At 40.7% G+C, this 17,258-nt stretch overlaps 1 protein-coding gene across 7 annotated transcripts in view; it reads left to right on the top strand.

The window, feature by feature from the left end:
* Ss18 (SS18 subunit of BAF chromatin remodeling complex) overlaps positions 1-15,090 on the top strand; it is a 138,404-nt gene extending 123,314 nt beyond the window's left edge. For 4 of the 7 annotated variants that reach the window (XM_031365026.1, XM_031365027.1, XM_031365030.1 and 1 more), the window contains 6 exons: positions 975-1,142; positions 1,771-1,875; positions 4,681-4,773; positions 5,554-5,676; positions 8,311-8,444; positions 13,379-15,090. In XM_031365026.1, coding sequence (XP_031220886.1) covers positions 975-1,142; positions 1,771-1,875; positions 4,681-4,773; positions 5,554-5,676; positions 8,311-8,444; positions 13,379-13,405 — 650 coding nt within the window. In that variant the 3' untranslated portion in view covers positions 13,406-15,090. The remainder of the gene's footprint in view (positions 1-974; positions 1,143-1,770; positions 1,876-4,680; positions 4,774-5,553; positions 5,677-8,310; positions 8,445-13,378) is intronic. The other 3 variants (XM_031365031.1, XM_031365028.1, XM_031365029.1) reach the window with 2 other exon arrangements.
* The last annotated feature ends 2,168 nt before the right edge of the window (positions 15,091-17,258 follow it).

Below are 17,258 nucleotides of genomic sequence, written 5' to 3'. Positions count from 1 at the left end.
AGATGGTTCAGCTGTTCTTGGAAAGGACCTTGATTCAGTTCTCAGTACCAAATGGCAGCTCTCATGTCTGTAACTCCAGTTCTAGGGGATCCCGTGCCCTCTTCTGCCTCTGGGCATACACACACATGCTGGCAAAACGCCCATATACACACAATTTAAAAAAACAAAAAAACCCAGAAAGCTGTTTTTTTAAAAAAAGCACCATTTTGATTTCAAGTTTACAAAGCTTGTAAGAAATTTGGAAAGGGAAAGATTTTTTTTTGAAATTTTGCATAAAATTGAAGTTTATAACGTTCAACTGATCTGTTTATGAAGTGCTTCTATAGGTTTCTGTTTACCACTATTGAATAAATGTCTACTAAAAGGAAAGAAAGCATAGAGCCAGAGAGATGGCTCAGTGGTTAGAAGTGCTTGCTGCTCTTCCAGAGGACCTGAGTTCAGTCCCAAGACTTCACAGTGAGCAGCTCCCAGCATCTGCTCTCCAGGTGCCCTCTCTTTTCTAGCCTGGGCTCCTGCGTGCATAAATATGTGGTGTGCATGAATCCTGCAAGCTCACATGCATACAAAGAAAGAAATCTTTCTCCTCCCCTCTACCTAGAGAAGGAAGTAGAAACCCGGAGGTTGGTTTCTTCTGTTGGTTTTGTTTCCATCGCTTTACTCACGCTGCAGGAGGATGCTTTTTTTCAGAGAGACGGTGAGGTGATGCAGATAGGAGATGGAAATGCCAGAAAGAGCTTGTCTCCATTTTGATTTTTAAAAGATGACTGGAGCACTCTGGTGGACCTGAGGGCCACCACCAGGGCTTGGTTGTTTTCTTTATTTGCAGATAAATTTGGGTGTGTGAGTTTTGTGCAAAGTGTTCTTTGTTTGATTACATACTTTGCATATTATGTTGTAAGAAGTTCTTATATCTATCATAAATTGATGAACTGTTGTGCCAGAATACTGTATGATGATGTTCTGCGTGTCCTCAGGTCCCATGATGCACCAGCAGCCTCCTTCTCAGCAGTACAACATGCCACCTGGAGGGGCACAGCATTACCAAGGACAGCAGGCGCCCATGGGGCTGATGGGTCAAGTTAACCAAGGCAGTCACATGATGGGCCAGAGACAGATGCCTCCCTATAGACCTCCTCAACAGGGTGAGAAGCCATTTTTGGAAAATTCCTTGCTTAATGTAAATAACAGTAATTGAAAGGCTTTAAGTTTTAATGAACTTTTTATCTAGGTAAATCCAGGGCTTTTTGTTGGACTCCCCTAATACCCACAAAGGTAGCAGGGTTAGGGTACAGAGGGTCCTGAGGCATACAGGAGCTTCCCAGCACCCAACTTCCTGTTGTCTGGTATTCTCTAGGGAAATACGACATCAGGAACTTTCCTATCAAAAATTTACTCATTTACAGCAGAAAATACCCCTCCCTCCCTTTTTTAGAAGCTACTAAACACATGGCAGAGAACAAAGACAATTTTACTTCAAAGTGCTTTAATACTAATGTAAAAAGTAAAAAAATTATTTTTTCACCAACTTCAGCCTCTTGTTTCAGAGGTTGTTTTTCTGAGTTGGTATTTGATATTATGTGTCTAATCTTATATTAATTTTATAACTGAGACGTGTGGACCTGCTTGTGCGTGTGTACGTGGGAATAGTGCCAAAGCATTGTGGGGAGTTTCCAGTTCAGACGTAGTCTCTCGTAACAGCAGATTAGACAGATCGCCTTTGATGCCATCGAGAACAAATGATTTATGTCTTGACTGGTTGTGGTTTTTCAGGCCCACCACAGCAGTACTCAGGCCAGGAAGACTATTATGGGGACCAATACAGTCATGGTGGACAAGGTCCTCCAGAAGGCATGAACCAGCAATATTACCCTGATGGTAATCTCTCCTAATGTTACCCTTCCCATTCTCTATCCCTGCCCAGTATTAATGTAGAAACGAAGGGCGAAGAAACCAACTTGTTTCTTCATTTAGAAGCATTTGGGTATTGTATAGTACCGCCAGGAAGGACATTGGTTTGTAATTAATTCAAGGTATATTTGTGTGGTCACTTTTGGTGCCACCAGGAGCTGCACTCCATCTTTATAATGTCTCTCTATGAAAGAGGATCTTTTTATATTTAGAATTGTTCACTTGAACTCAAGACAAATGTTACAGATTTCTCTTTTTTTTTTGTATTTTTATAGATTTAATTCATATGCTATAAAGTTCACCCATTGCTTTGCTCTTATGCATTCTATATAAAGAACATAGCTCTGTAAGACTATAGAGAATGTTGTTCTTGAGTATTTTTCATTTTATTTATGTTCCATTCTTGGGAAAGAATTGTGCCTTATATGCTTGCTCTTGAGAAAAGATGTGTCTGCCATATAGCAATAGATAAGGTGCACTGAATAGACTGAATACACAGGCGTTTGGATTTTTAATTTAGTGGCTTCCCCCTGCCTCCTTTAAAAGGGAACATGACTTGTAAGAAGTTGACTCCGTCAAGGAATGCTGCATGCTAAGAAAGCACATGCAGTGGTAATCTAGGTGCATGGCAAGTAGGTTCTTACTGGGCATTTTAAACATCTTTTTTTTTGTTTGTTTGAAAATTTTGTATTTTAATGTTGAAGAAAAGTTAAACATATAGAACTGGTAAAATAATAGGTAATGTTAATAGTAAAAAGTAATATTACATAGTAATTTTTCTTTTAATGAAGTGTTTTGCCAAAATATTTCATCCATAGAATAAATTCTTTTGTTATTTTTAATGTAATTATATGGCAAAGAAATTTCAGACTAAAATTTTAGGACCTCTCGGCTAGAACCTAACGCAAACCAACAAGAAGATGGAGTTTGCATGCAAATGGCATTTCATCTGCTGCTTTCTGTCAGTATATGAAGCATATAAAAGGCATGCCTGCCTTAAACACTGTCACCAGGATTGCACAGAAGAAACATTTGTTAATGATGGTGCCACATCTGCATAAGTCTGCTTAGAGCTGTGCGTTTTTATCTCAGGTTTTCTCGACATTGGTATTCAGAATCTCGGTGCCTTTTCCTCTCCTTAATTCTTTGTGGATATATTAAGCTTTTTTTTCTTAAATTTAGACTTTAATAATAGTACATTTACAGAAGAATTTAAAAGGTGACTGTGTGATAAATATAAGTAATCTGAGAATAAACGATCTTTTAAAATCAACTTTAAAGTACATCTTAAGCAATTGTGTTGGACTTAATGGTTTTGGGTCCTGAATATTTCCTGAAATATGAAATTTGTCTTATTTTAAACCTTTCTATTAAAAATAGGCACGTTATTTTTGTAACTATTAAAACTTAAAGTTTATTACTTGTGCTAGCTCTCTCTTAATCTAAGTAGTACCATGTTTTCACAAATATATGTATAGTAGGTCTTGACATGTACAAAGTATTATCCACAATCACATTTCCTTAGGCAAAATTGAGTATCTTCTGTCAGGTCCAGATAATCTTGCCCATAATACATGGATGAGTGCTTGGCTAAGTTTTTCTGCAAAGGGCCAGGCAGCGAAGGTTTTAGTCCTTGTGGGTCATGTGGTCTTGCTGTCATATTACAGACCTTTAATGACAGCAAGAGAGCCACTGTGGGCAGCGCTTAAGTGAACAGACATGATTGGGCCACAATAGAACTTTGATCTCAGCCGGCCATGGCCATAGTAAGCTGGTTGATCATATATTGCCAACTTTGAGAGTGGCTTTGGGGCTTTCATCCTAACGCAGAGAGTGTGACATTTATTTGTGACTATAGTCCTTCCTCCAAATTAGGTCTTTTGGGAACATTAGTACCCTGTTTTAGCAACTAAAGACATCAGATCCTACATTTTGTTTTTAAGTGAAACATTAAAGAATTAAAAAAAATAGTCTAGTTTATTGGTGGAAGTTACTGAGTCATAAAACTTAAGGTGTTATCCAACTCAGCAAATATGAATTTTATAAACTTTTATGTGCAGAATGCTCTAGAAATATTTCTAAAGATGTTTAAAATGACAGCATTATAAGATACATTTTTACTTGGATGCCCGTCAGGGTGCCTGTGAGTCTGCGGCTAGCCTGGTCTACAGAGCAAGCTCTAGGAACCCAGGGTGAAAGATCATATCTTTAAAAAAAAATGTTTGTTTTTTTTTTTTTTGCATCTGAAAATACTGTGAAACACTTAATACAATAAAATATTAGAGTGTTAGAAACTCACTTTAGTTCTTTTTGGGGTACAAACTCAAGGACCTCATATTTTGTATTGTTTTTAGTGTGTGCTATGGAAATGGTGTCCAGCAGAACAGGGGTTTGATAAGCCATGATAACTTACATCCTTTGTTCATTCTGATTGGACTTGAATTACTTACACGTGAGAGGCCTAGATGTTCTCATTTTCTTTTTTTGAAAATGTAAGGGTTTTTTTTATCCTCAGTGAGGGTTATCACAGTTTTGAGGATGAGTGTAACATTTCTAAGACTACTGTTCTTTGCCTTGAAATAGTGTGCTTGTAATCTCACGGTGAAAGCATTCACGTTGGTAAATACTTGCTAATGGAATTAAAATTATTTTTTTTATGTATTTCCATTTCTTTTTCTTTTTTTTTCTTCAGTTTTATCTTAAAGTTTAATTATAGGGTTTTCACTCAGTGGCCATTAACGTTTCTTCCTGTCTCTTGTCGAATTGATGTAGGTCATAATGATTACGGTTATCAGCAACCGTCGTATCCTGAACAAGGCTACGATAGGCCTTATGAGGAATCCTCACAACATTACTACGAAGGAGGTATCTATATACCTTCACACACATACACATGCACATCCCTGCTCCAGGACTGGCAGTTCTTGCCTAGGACAGTGTCTTCCCATGCAAAGCTCTTGTAGAGGACTAGTGGCTGGCTACCTGGAAAGTTGCAGGGCCCCCGGAACAACCTTATAAATATTTAGAATGTGTAACCATGATGTGTCATTTCTAACAGCAGTAAAAAGACTAAAACATTTAAAAAATGCTTTTTTACTCCGTGGAAATTTCCTCTTTGAACATAAATCCATCAGCCCTATCCTCCACCCCTTCGTGTGTGTGTGTGTGTGTGTGTGTGTGTTGTGTGTGTGTGTGTGTGTGTGTGTGTACACGGGCACGTATGTGTGTATGTACATATGTATTATTTACAGCTCAGCGTAGAGCCTTTAGGAAACAGCTTGCTGATCTTGTGTAGCTAGTGTGTGCTCTTGTAGCTGTCTTTAATTTTGTCTTTTTTATTTTATTTAGCATAGTCATGATCTTAGGACTGTGATGCTCCAGTAACTGTAATGCTCGTAATGGCAGAGGCGCTGAAAGAGCTGCAGTTCAACCTTGCACAATTGGCTTTAACTGCAGTTTGTTTGGCCGAAATCCTTCTGTTTGGTTTGAGTTTTTTCTTTGTTTTGTTAAGTTTTTTAAAAATTCAATATGGCATTTCATTTTGTTCTTGTATTGTTGGCTGTGCATCTTAGAGGGAAAAACCAAAATCGTTAATTAGGCTGACTTCTCAGGGCTTTGCTCTCCTCTTCTCCATTTCTTCTGTAGGAAACTCACAGTACGGCCAACAGCAGGACGCTTATCAAGGACCACCTCCACAGCAGGGCTACCCACCCCAGCAGCAGCAGTACCCGGGGCAGCAGGGCTACCCAGGACAGCAGCAGGCCTATGGTGAGCCTCCTCATTCTGCTTGTCTACCACAAGATGTGGCAAGAGTTCTTTTACATACATTTGTGGCATTTAATTGTTCTTTTTTTAAAATGTTAATCATCTGTTTATTTGTTTAGAGAAAGTGGCGTGTGTGTCTTTGTTGTGTGTGTGTGTGTGTGTGTGTATTTGTGTGTATATATACACACGTGTGCATATGGAGCACAGTACACACAAAGAAGTCAGATGATAGCCTGTATGAGTCACTTCTTTCCATCATGTGTGTCATGATTACCAGGTTTGGTGGCAGGTTACCAGGTTTGGTGGCAAGTGCCCTTACCCACGGCATCATCTTCCTCTGTAGCCCTTACCATTTTATAAGCATAATTTTAGCCCAGTCTACCATTACAGCATTGATTTCAAATGTTCCTTCTAAAGGCATGGGAAAATAACTGAGTTGGTAAGTGTTTCTCACACACACATGAGGACCTGAGTCAGCCCAGCACTCACCTGAAAAGTAGACCTCTTTAGCCACAGCGCTGGAGAGGCAGAGGAGGGAGCGCCTTCGGGGCCTCACCCAGAGTCTGTCTCAAAAAAATAAGACAGAGACTTAGCATGAGCGTGCACATACATGTGAACACACACCATAATCACAGACACATACATGCAGGTGTTCCCCTTAGGTAAACTAATAATCTGTTGTGAAAGAACTACAGACTAAAGACGGCTGGTTCATTGTTTAGTGGCAAGGTGACAATTTACAAATGAGAAGAATGAATTTTTGGGTCTGTTTGGCATGTATGAATAGCAAGTAGCTTTGTATGAGCTTAGGTAAGTGATAATTAGGTACATAAGTAACTCACTATAAAAAGGACCTTTTAGTGCATACAATTAGAAAGACAATGTTTGTTATTCTAGCTAAAAGCACTGCTAAGGGTATATTTACTAAATTCATGTATCACACAGAGTTTAGGAGAATGCACAGTAGTGTTTCCTGTGAAATATTTATAGTTCTGTCTGAATCCTTTGCTTGGCATGCACACAGCCCTGGATTTAATCCCTAGTACTTTCAGCAGCAAAAAAAATCTATTACAACGTCTGTCTGTCCATCCACCCACCCATCCAGTCTTATATCTAGGCTAGAGAGTGATGCGTGGGTGGTCTGCAGCAGTTGTTTGTCAGTATGGGCGTGCCTTCTTGCTAACTGTTATCTTTCTTGTGAGGAACTGCTTTGGGCCATTAGTGTGTGCGAGCGTGACTGTTTTCTGGCACTGTCCTTGTCGAGTATGGTGAGAAGAAAGAATCCCAGTGGCAGCTGAGACTCTTGTGTCCCTTGCCATGTACATGTGTTACCACTATCTCTGGTGGGGCAGCGTGCCTTTTCCCAGTGAAGCGAAGTCTAGGTGTGTATGCTGAGTAGTAGTTAGCCATGGGCTTCTGTTCCATGACCTTTCTTGGTGTTTCTCAATGGCATTTCCTTTTCATGACTTTTGTATGTCAGGTAAATTTTATTGCATGAAAACAAATTTGATGACTAAATGAGCTAAATATACTGACCTGAGAAAAACAGTTTTTACTGGGAAAAGGCAGAAAATGTTTCATTAAATATTGTTTTGTTGAATAACAGGAATCCTAAAGGAGACCTACTCAATTGTGCTCATCTATAGGCCTTACTTGTCAAACTGTCTTCTAATTTGGAGTTTTAATAATTTGATATTCAATAATTGAATAATCTGGTAGAATTTATTTGAAGTTGCAAGTTGACTATTCTCTTTTGAGTTTCCCTGCAGTCACTGTTTTTATGGTAGGTCTTAAGTGGCTGTTGGGGAAGACATTGAAGTGTCCAAGCCTTGAACCTCTGCTGAGAAATCATTCTTCTCAGCTGTTGCTGGTTGAGTTTCTAAAGTAGACATGCTTGCTTAACATCATTGCTTAACAGAGGCAGTCTCTTCCATGGGCAAAGTTACAGTATTAACAGTGCTTGATTCTCAGTGTGTAAATTCTTTTCTAAGATTTATTTAGTTGTGTTTTACGGGGGTGAGTGTTTTGCCTGCTTGTATGTATGTATACCACGTGTGTGCTCAGTGTTTCGAAAGGTCAGAAGAAGGCATGGCATCCCTGGAACTGGAGTTACAGAGCCATACCTCTAGCCTTCAGAATGTAACTTTCAATCAACTTATTTTCACATTACAGCTTGTGGCTTTTGAGTCATTCATTTTTGACTTAAAATTCTAGAGGTATAAGTTTATTGATGGTGGTACAGCCCTACCATTTTGTTGATTTCAAATGTAAATTTAAACAATTAGAATGTCATTGATTTCACAACTTTAGTCAGAAATTATGTCATTTGGACCTGCTTCTGGGTTCTAGAACCAGGACCCGATCCTGGCTAACCCATGGATCTTAACTTATTATTGAGGGGTTACCCTAGGTCATTGCTTCCTGAGCCTGCCATCATTGCACTGAAGCAGCAGCCCCTGGCTTTTCTTTTACTACAGTCATTAACTTTCATCTCACAACACACTGTGAAAAAGTCAAGGTGCTAACTGCCCTTTCAGTTTAGATACAAGAATTTAGTATCATCTGTTTGAAGTTCTTGCTGAAATTGTGGAGACTCGTTCTAGCTTTACCTGAGTGCTTGTTGATGTTGTCTTGCAGGTCCTTCCCAGGGCGGTCCAGGTCCTCAGTATCCTAATTATCCTCAGGGTCAAGGTCAGCAGTATGGGGGCTACAGACCAACACAGCCAGGACCACCCCAGCCACCCCAGCAGAGGCCTTATGGGTACGACCAGGTAAGCTACCTACCAGCCGTGGGGATACCACCTTGTTCTTCATTTCTATGGGCTTTCGTTGTTTGTTTTACTGATTTCTGAGTCAAGATGTCACTATGTTGTTTCTATCAGCTTCCGTGAACTGGAATTTCAGCCGTGAATCACATGCAGCCCCTTTCTCATGTTTGCTAGCCACGACTACACTCTAAATAGTACTTTAAGATATTTGAGAAGACCAGTACAGTTGAATAACAATCATTCTTGATTTAACAGCTTGAAATACGACAGCGGCTGATCATCCCTAGACACAACTGTCATGGTGTTTCTCCAGTGTCCCTCATTAGTTTCGAGCGCATGCAGCCCGTGCTCTCCTCTGCTCCCTGGTGCTGCTCGCTTGGACTCTTTGTGGTCTAAGTTCCCTGCTCACACTTCCACATGTGTGTCTATGGCCAAGTGTTTTTTCTCTACCCTCAGATTTCAGATATTGAAATGTATCTTATTCTAAGATAAGATCTCCTAGAAACCTGGTAGTATTCGCCTGAGTTTTTCTCTTTTTAATCAAACTCCTCAGGCTTGGAATGTGTGCCCTATGTACTTAGGGATGCCCCCGTGGTTGTTCTGAGCTGTGGGAATGAGTATAGACCATGGAATGTTTCAGGTTTGTGCAGGGAATTTGCAGTGAGGACATCTTGATATATTTACTGCTTGTAAGGTTCTAAAATGGGGGAGTTGTGAACATGGAACTGTGTGTAGTTTATAAATCAGGGATCTGAGGCTAGTGTAGAAGATGTCACAATTTGAGGATGCTGTAACTAGCGTTAGAGCCACACGCAGTGTTTCCTTCCCTGTCAGGCCTGCAGCCCTTTGTACCTCACTTGGTCTCTAAGAAAGACAAGAGTACAAGAGACAGACACAGGAAGGCTGAGGTGCGTGAGCGTGCTGCTTCTATGCAGAGCACAGTAGGGGGAGGGGGCAGAGGTTGTACCATGTGTGAACAGTGCCTGTGAAGGGTCCTCAGGACACACTCGGTTCCCTGAAACTGCAGTCACAGACACTTGCGAGCTGCCGTGTGGGAGCTGGGAAGTGAGTCCAGGTCCTCTGGATCAGCAGCCAGTGCTCTCAACTACTGAGCCATCTCTCCAACCCAGAAATAAAGTCCGTCTGAGAAGTAAAATTATTACTGAATAGTTAAGTTACCTTTAAAAGACCTGATGAGGGTCCTAGGGAGATGGCTCAGCTGTTAAAAGCACTTGCTCCACTGGCAGAGACCCAAGGTCAGTTTCCAGCAGTATGTCAGGTCTCACAGCCACTTTGGCTTCCCGCTTCCAAAGAATCTGACTCTGCCACATGGGCACTGTGCCCATACAGAGACACACAGATACACATAATCTAAGAAAAATGCTTTAAAAATTAAAACCAGATTATAAAACTTGATATATCTTAAAAGGTGAGACTCAAGTCGTTCTTGTAGGCATGGTGTGCAGCTAAGACAGACAGATGGATGTTGCCGGCTTGTGGAGCAGCTGTCTCCATCTTCCTGCTTCTGGCATTCGGCGCTTCTCTGCTTCTGCCTCTTCCTTTTGCACCACAGTCCATCTGAACTGCAGGGTAGAGCTCTTAGGTAGTTAGTTGAGTTCCTGAGCAATCCTGCTTCACACTTTATCCTACACAAGACACTGATCTGTTGTGTGTGGCATGTCTTCATCTGTGTCTGCGTACTGACTGAGCAGGGTCTCTCATTTGAACTCAGAGCTTCCCAGTTCCTAGCTTTGGTCTAGCTAGCTGGCTTGCTGTAGGACCCTTTGTCTGTGCCTCTGGAGCTCTGGGGTCACAGCCCATCCCTGTCTGGCCTCTGAGCTATATAATTTTGAGGTTGGATGAGGGAATGGAAATCAGCAAATAGTGATGAAGTTGTCGTGGCAGTTTATATAGTTCAGACAGACACATTACAGTGGGAGTGGAGAGCAAGCACATACAAGGTGCATTTGTGCTCTCCATCCCTGGGAACAGTTCCTTGGCCTGACAGTCTTGTTAGCCTCAGCAAACATACCTTTTTCCGCCTGCCCCTGTCAGTTGAACATTGAGTCAAGCACCAAATCTTTCCTTAAACCTTTCCTTAAAAATATATCTACTAGCTATTTTCTAAAACCACCCTTCTCAAGCCAGCGCTACAACTGTCATTTGGCCCCTGGGTCTGTCCATCCTGGCTTAGCTGATTCCATCCTGCCCTGTCTAATAACTGTTCTCCTCACAGGACCTGGAGTGGTCTTTTAATAACTGTAGCCAAGTTCTGCCACCTTTCCTCAGTGGTGGCTACGGTCTTGAGAAGTGTTAGGATGCCGCAGGCATCTATTATTTTTTCTTCGCTGATGCTTTGTTGACCTGACCAAGGACCCTGTCCCCTCACGGGTTGAGAGAGGCCCAGACTGGCTGACCTGTGGCATTAGGAGTTGTATATTGGGCCTGAGAAGAGAGAGCTGACTCTCTCCAGTCTGGCTGTATGTCTGCAGCATGAGCAGCTGCCCTCCTTACTCTTCTTGCCTCTTGCTCTCCTCTACTCTCTCTGATGTGTATCAAGCTCCCTCGGAGTCAATTTTCCCCTCTGCCTGCAGTCCCTCCTACCTGGCTTTGTCAGATGGCTACAGTATTGAGCACCCACTTTGGATCACTTGGTCTTTCTTTCTATATTGTAGAATAGCCAGGGGTGGTGTCTGATGCCTGTTATCTGAGCACAGGGGAGATTGAGAGGGACACAGTGGATCATGAGTGTAAGGTCATCCTCCAGGACCCAGATGGAGGCTAGACTTGTCTACATGAGATTGTCTCAAAAACCACAAACAAAATAACTTTCTTGAGGCTTAATTTACATGTAACAATCTGCACATTAAAGTTGTACAGTTTAGTATCTTTTAACTGTATATGCCTGTGATGTCATTATCAAAACCAAAATAATGAATCATCGTGCCCCAAGGTTTCTGTGCCCCTGACCCCTTTAAAATCACTGCTGCATCCATTGAGACTTTCCCTACATATCCACTGATAGGCTTTCTATCACTATAAATTTATAATATATGTGGTGTGTGTATGTGTGTGTGCATGTATGCAACAGAATTTGTGGAGGTTAGGAGACAACTTTTGTGATAGTCAGTTCTTCTGTCTGTGGGTCCTGGAAATTGAACTCAGGTCATCACACGGTAGCAGATACCACCTGCAAAGCCCTCTTGCAAGATGATCTCTCTGCTGGACTCATTCCTTCCAGCACTGAGTCCTGAGCTGAGGTCTTCAGGCTGAGGCAAGCCTTCCCCTAGAAGTTGGACTTGTTTTATTGGCCATAATTGTTTTGATATTTGCTCATATTGTTGTGACTATGAATAATTCTTTATAGGTAACTAGTATTCTTTGATAAGGCTTTCTACCCAGTTTCAGTTAAAGTACCTGAACAGCCAGGTTCAATTCTTTGCGGACACATTTATTTTTTTCATCTAAATACCTAGGTGCGGATATCTCATGGTAGATTTGTGTTTAGCTTGAGTCAGTGCCGGCCTGCTGCCTCCCTTCACCCCTTGTAGCCTGTGTGTTACTGCCTTGTAGGTGACAGCAATTCAGTGGTGACAACACCAGGCACACTGATGCCTTTGCAGAGCTGTCACTGCAGCATAGAGAGCATCGAGGCAGATACTGTCAAGAAGGATTGCCTCCTAACCTGTATCAACTGCAGTTTCACACAGCACAAGAAGTAATTGTGTTCAGGACTGCACAGGGACAACTTAGGACAATGATCTCACATGGAAAACAAACTAAAAAAGCCTCTGGAAACTGTTAGTGGATATACCAGAGGTAAATGACTATGGCCCTTTCCCAGATGGAGAGAAAGGGGACTCCCTAAAAATTAGTGTGAACTGAAGACAGTAGAGCTTCTCTAAACGACGACCTTGTTATTACATTTACGTGAGTGTACACACTCACGTGAGCACACCAGCGCCATGGTGCACCAGTGGAGATCAGAAGATGATTGCTGCTGGACTCATTCCATCCAGCACTGGGTCCTGAGCTGAGGTCTTCAGGCTGAGGCAAGGCTTCCCCAGCCCCTTCTCAGCGAGTTGTGGACAGTGCACTTTCTTCATTAGCGTCTCACTTGCCAGGGGAGTATTTCCCAACAGTGTTGAGACTTGATGTGTTATAATTAATCAGTTTATTAGTTAACTTATTTTGGGACAAGCTTTCGTTATATTCTTGGTCTCAAACTTTTAGACTGAAGCAGTCCTCTTTGACCTCCATGGTGGCTTGGAGCCATAAGACATGGCATCCCTCTGTGAAGATCCTTTTTCATGTCCTCTCTGACATGTTAGGATCATAGTAGATATGAGGTAGGATTTAATATAGTCAGTCCTTGGTGAAAAGGACACTGGTGCAGAGCTGCAGCTTACCCTGTCTCAGTTCATGGGTGAGGAAACTGAGTCTTGGATTGTTTTCAGCAGGTTAGAGTTCGAATTCAGTGTTGGGCTTGGGTTCTGTACTGACAGAACGGTGAATTGCAGGACACTGATGTTCCTCTTTTTAAATGTTTAGCTCTGTATGGGTGTGTGTGTGTGCGTGTGCGTGTGTGTTTCTCACAGAGTCTATAATACCTCATTTTGACTGCATCGGCCATTAATTAATTAAGCTCTTGAGATGACCTACTCTCCCTGCTGCCCCCTGCCCAATCAAGAGTTACACATGTGTGCTACCGGGTCCAGCTTTGAAGTACTAACCAGTCTGGTGATGTAGGCTGTACAAACCATTTACATTGGAGTATAATATCAGGAAAATTTGATAGTACGTAAACATTTGTTTTTACTGGGTGTGTAGTAACTTTCCTGATATGATGACATGCAAATTATATTTGTAATTTTCTGTGTTAAACTTACTTAGATTAAGCTGATAGCTAATTCTGGTTTTTTGAATTTATCTTTCAGGGACAATATGGAAATTACCAGCAGTGAAAATGTCCTTACATTCCAATAGCCAGTACCTATTAGCAGCCACATTGTCACAGCTCTGCACCGTGGACACCCCCCTGGGAAGACTCCTTCCATTCCAACTAGGTTTTGGAAAAACCTTTGGCTAAGTGGCTGCTTTATCAGCAAGTAGCTTTTATGGTTTAGTTTGTAAAGGCTTCAGTAGCTACCAATGTACCTGATTTCACGTTTCTACTCTAGATGGCAACATTGGACAGAAAATGCATTGACATAAGGAATTTGCAGCGATTTCGGAACTGTGTTCCAAATGGACTGTCACAGACTGAAAGGTGTGAACAGCTTTGTGTGTTCACGGAGGTTGAGGGGTTTTCATACTTTTCCACAGATTATTTTGTAAGGGGAAGGGGGAAATGTACACTTTTTACAGCAGCAATATTTTGTCTATTATGTTTATTTCATGTGATAAATATGCAAAGCGGTACACTACCCACTGGGCAGAGTCAGAACCCCTGGTAAATGTGGAGTGTGGGAGATGCTCAGTGCTGGGGTGCTCTGAAGACAGGCGAGGGGAGGCAGAAGCCCACCACGGGCCCACTGTCGTTAGTTCTTAGACATCTCTCTTATCTACCAGATTAGCAAGGGCACTGTGATACAGTTTTTGAGTACAAAGACATTTTTAAAAAAGCCTTCCAGTTTTGTGCATTAAAAAACCTTTTTGTAAAGATGGTTTATAATACTGTTTTCAAATGCAAGGCAATAATTATGTTGTGCATCTGTGAACTTTGGCAGGTTTGTGTAAATGAAGAGGGAAGCCTCTCTTAAAACAGCAATAACTGAAAAGGAGAAAGCAGGACCTTCTTACCTTGTCTGAGTAATCAGGGAGCTTAGTACTTACTGTCAGCACGTTTGGAACCACATCAGAGAGGAGTCAGCGTTGATCTCATCTTGCTATTTTTTTAACATTAACATAATTGGTTCGTGGAACATGGAAGAGTCCAGGAGACTTTGCATGCTTGTGTTTTAACTTCCTTAATTGGGTACAAGCAAAGGGCACCTTTATGTCTCTCTCTTCATCTTCATTAATACAAGAGGAAAATGCTTATGATGGGCGTGTCTGAATCACACTGAAAGCCGAGAGGTGGCATTTTACGGTTTCTTGTTTTTAAGCACAACATACTTAATCATTATTTGAGACTGATTATTTTAGCTAAAATTGGGGATATGGCACAGGTCAAGAAAAACATGTACTGAGAGATTTCTAAACACATCTGTTTAAGCATACTTTGAAAATCTCTAGCCCAAAGGTAAGTTGCTGTAGCCTCACAGTTGTTTGCATCCAGGGAATATGACTGAATATAACATATTCTTTGTAAAAGAGTTAGTTTTTGCCACTTCTAACTGCAAACCGAACAGAAGGAGTGCCATAAATTCAAAGGAGCAAAGCATACTGTTATCAACATACTGTAATCAAAGGAGGGGTTTCAACGTGTCTATGTGAGAGTGTGTGCGTTTTTAAGGTCAGAGTATAGGGTGTTCTTCAACTTGGCCAGTAGAAAGTAGGCATCAAGTGTGAACAGGTGAGGCGTGGGAAGCCTTCTTGTGACGGAGATGCTTATAAGTTCTGTGCCAGGTTTTCCACCACTGTGTACTTTATTGCTATTTAAAACTGTATCAACTCTAACGAAAGAATAAATTATTTGTGATTTTAATTTTCTCATTTGTTTCTTTAAATTAGATCTCTTTGACTCTTACTGTTTTGTCTGGAGACCGCACTCTGGGTTTTTAGTCCTGTACAAGTAGACGGTATTTGTATTCTAGGACTTGATCGAAATTCTCTTGCCATGCCCACGTTAATTAGAATTAACTGTTCAGTAATCAGCGTGTTGTGTAGGCTGTTTGTTGTAGAATTCTTTCTCTGAAAATGAAGTCCGTGAAGCTATAATCAAGATGACTGAATTAGATAAATGAGTTGAAGAGACAAAATTGTGCTGATCCCAACCTGGTGGAGATACGTTATCTCATTTGAAATGAGCTCAACTGACATTAAGAAATAATTTGTCTTGCCAACCCATCTTCTGTTGTCTTAGTCTCCTTTAATGGAAACTAAAATTGCAATTTTAATAAGCAGAATTTCCTCCAGGACTGTCTTCCAGGAGACTGGTGCATTTGCAAGGTTTAATTGTTTTATAACGGTCCTGTTTCGTAAAAGTTTTTAATTGGTGGTGACAAAGATTACTGTACTCCTTTGGTACCTAGTAAGAACAATAACTTCACCAGTAGCTTTTCTACCAAAGCTAACATTTTCATATAGAAAAAAAGTAGAAATTTTATTTTATCAAATGAATTATAATAAATATTGTAGCACCCTATGAAATCCAAGAAGTAAAATGCTAACAAGTAGCATGGCTGTTGATAAATCTTTTCTGACTGGTCAAGCGTGCTGGTGCCATTGTGTGTGACACCACATATCATTCTGCAGCTTTGCTTGGTGGCACAGTGACCTGCAGAGAGTGGGGACATGTGCCCTGCTTGCAGCTCTGCTCCCCACTCACTCAGCACTCAGGCCTTCTGTTGTCTGTCCTCCCTCCCAGAAACAGAGGCAAGCACTGTTACTTCACTCTTACATATTTCAGGAAGGACCTGAAGGATTCCAAAATGCCTTGGATTTTGACGACTCTTTTGCTCTGAAATTCTGTATTTTCAGTAATAAGTTTGACGTCATCTTACAGTCTGTACATTCAGACTGCTGCTTTTTCTTTCACGTTAAACAAGAGAGTTACAAGTAAATTACCTAGAAGTGACCATTTTCTATATCTATCACATAAAAGATAACGATTATTGAGGATCTGGTAGATTTTTCTGATTGGATTTTTGGTATATAGCCAACACACATGTGAACACATATTCTCGTTTCCTCACTAATGCGAGATGTGTGCTTCTCTGTGTGGTGACTTCTTTTTTCTCTTTCTTTTTTAACACAGGAGGCTCCTTTCCAAGTTGCCGTTCATTCTTCCACTATTATACAAACAGTTCTCAGAAATTATCCAGCAGAGTTCTTTGTGTGTGCATTTCATTTCTCAGGTGCTGTGTTCATATGTTGGTCTTTTAATGTCGTCAAGATCTTTCTTCTGTCACTTTAGAAGCTTTGATCATGGTGTTTTTCACTGGATTAAATGTTTTCTGCAGGACAAATCTGTGTGTGCAGTCTCCCCAACCTGCAGATTCACATACACGTCCCTCCTCTTTGTTTCATTTTTACAGTGTATGTCACGTCTGTAATTCAGGACATGAGCCCTTCCCTATATAAATAACCAACTTGCAGAGAGTTGAGATGCCATTTTATTGCTTTCGTTAACAATTTAAATAAATGTAAGGTGTGTTAAATACACATTTCAGAGACTAAATCGATTCATTTAACTAGAACTACTTTATTGCCTCAAAGCTAAATTGTTCTTTTCCCATAATTTTTTTTTATTGGATAAAAAGTTACTTGCAAACTTACAGTGACTAGCTTTTTAACAGTAGAAGTCGTTCAGATATTTTATATAGACTGTGTAGAACACATTAAAATTTATCACTTGTTGAAATTTAGAAGCTCGTTGATTTTTATTTATTTAATTTTTTTTGTACCCTGCTAATTACTATCTCTATAACTGCTTTGAAGTGCCTCTCTGGATTACTAAGAAAAAAATAAGAAATCAATTTAAAAATTTTTGTTATTTATTAGTCCAAGTCTTAGATAAAAAAATCTTGTTTTTTTGTTTTAGTAGTTTGAGTCTCAGAAGCAGATGATACAATGTAATTTCCACTAGTTCAATAGAGTGCAGTAAGCAGGTTGAAGAGGAGAATAGTTTACATACACACACACGCACACACA

Source organism: Mastomys coucha, unplaced genomic scaffold, assembly GCF_008632895.1.
Source record: "Mastomys coucha isolate ucsf_1 unplaced genomic scaffold, UCSF_Mcou_1 pScaffold13, whole genome shotgun sequence".
In the NCBI taxonomy this organism is placed as follows: domain Eukaryota; kingdom Metazoa; phylum Chordata; class Mammalia; order Rodentia; family Muridae; genus Mastomys; species Mastomys coucha.
The sequence above is the reverse complement of the archived record's forward strand: the minus strand, read 5'-3'. Positions and strand labels throughout refer to the sequence as shown.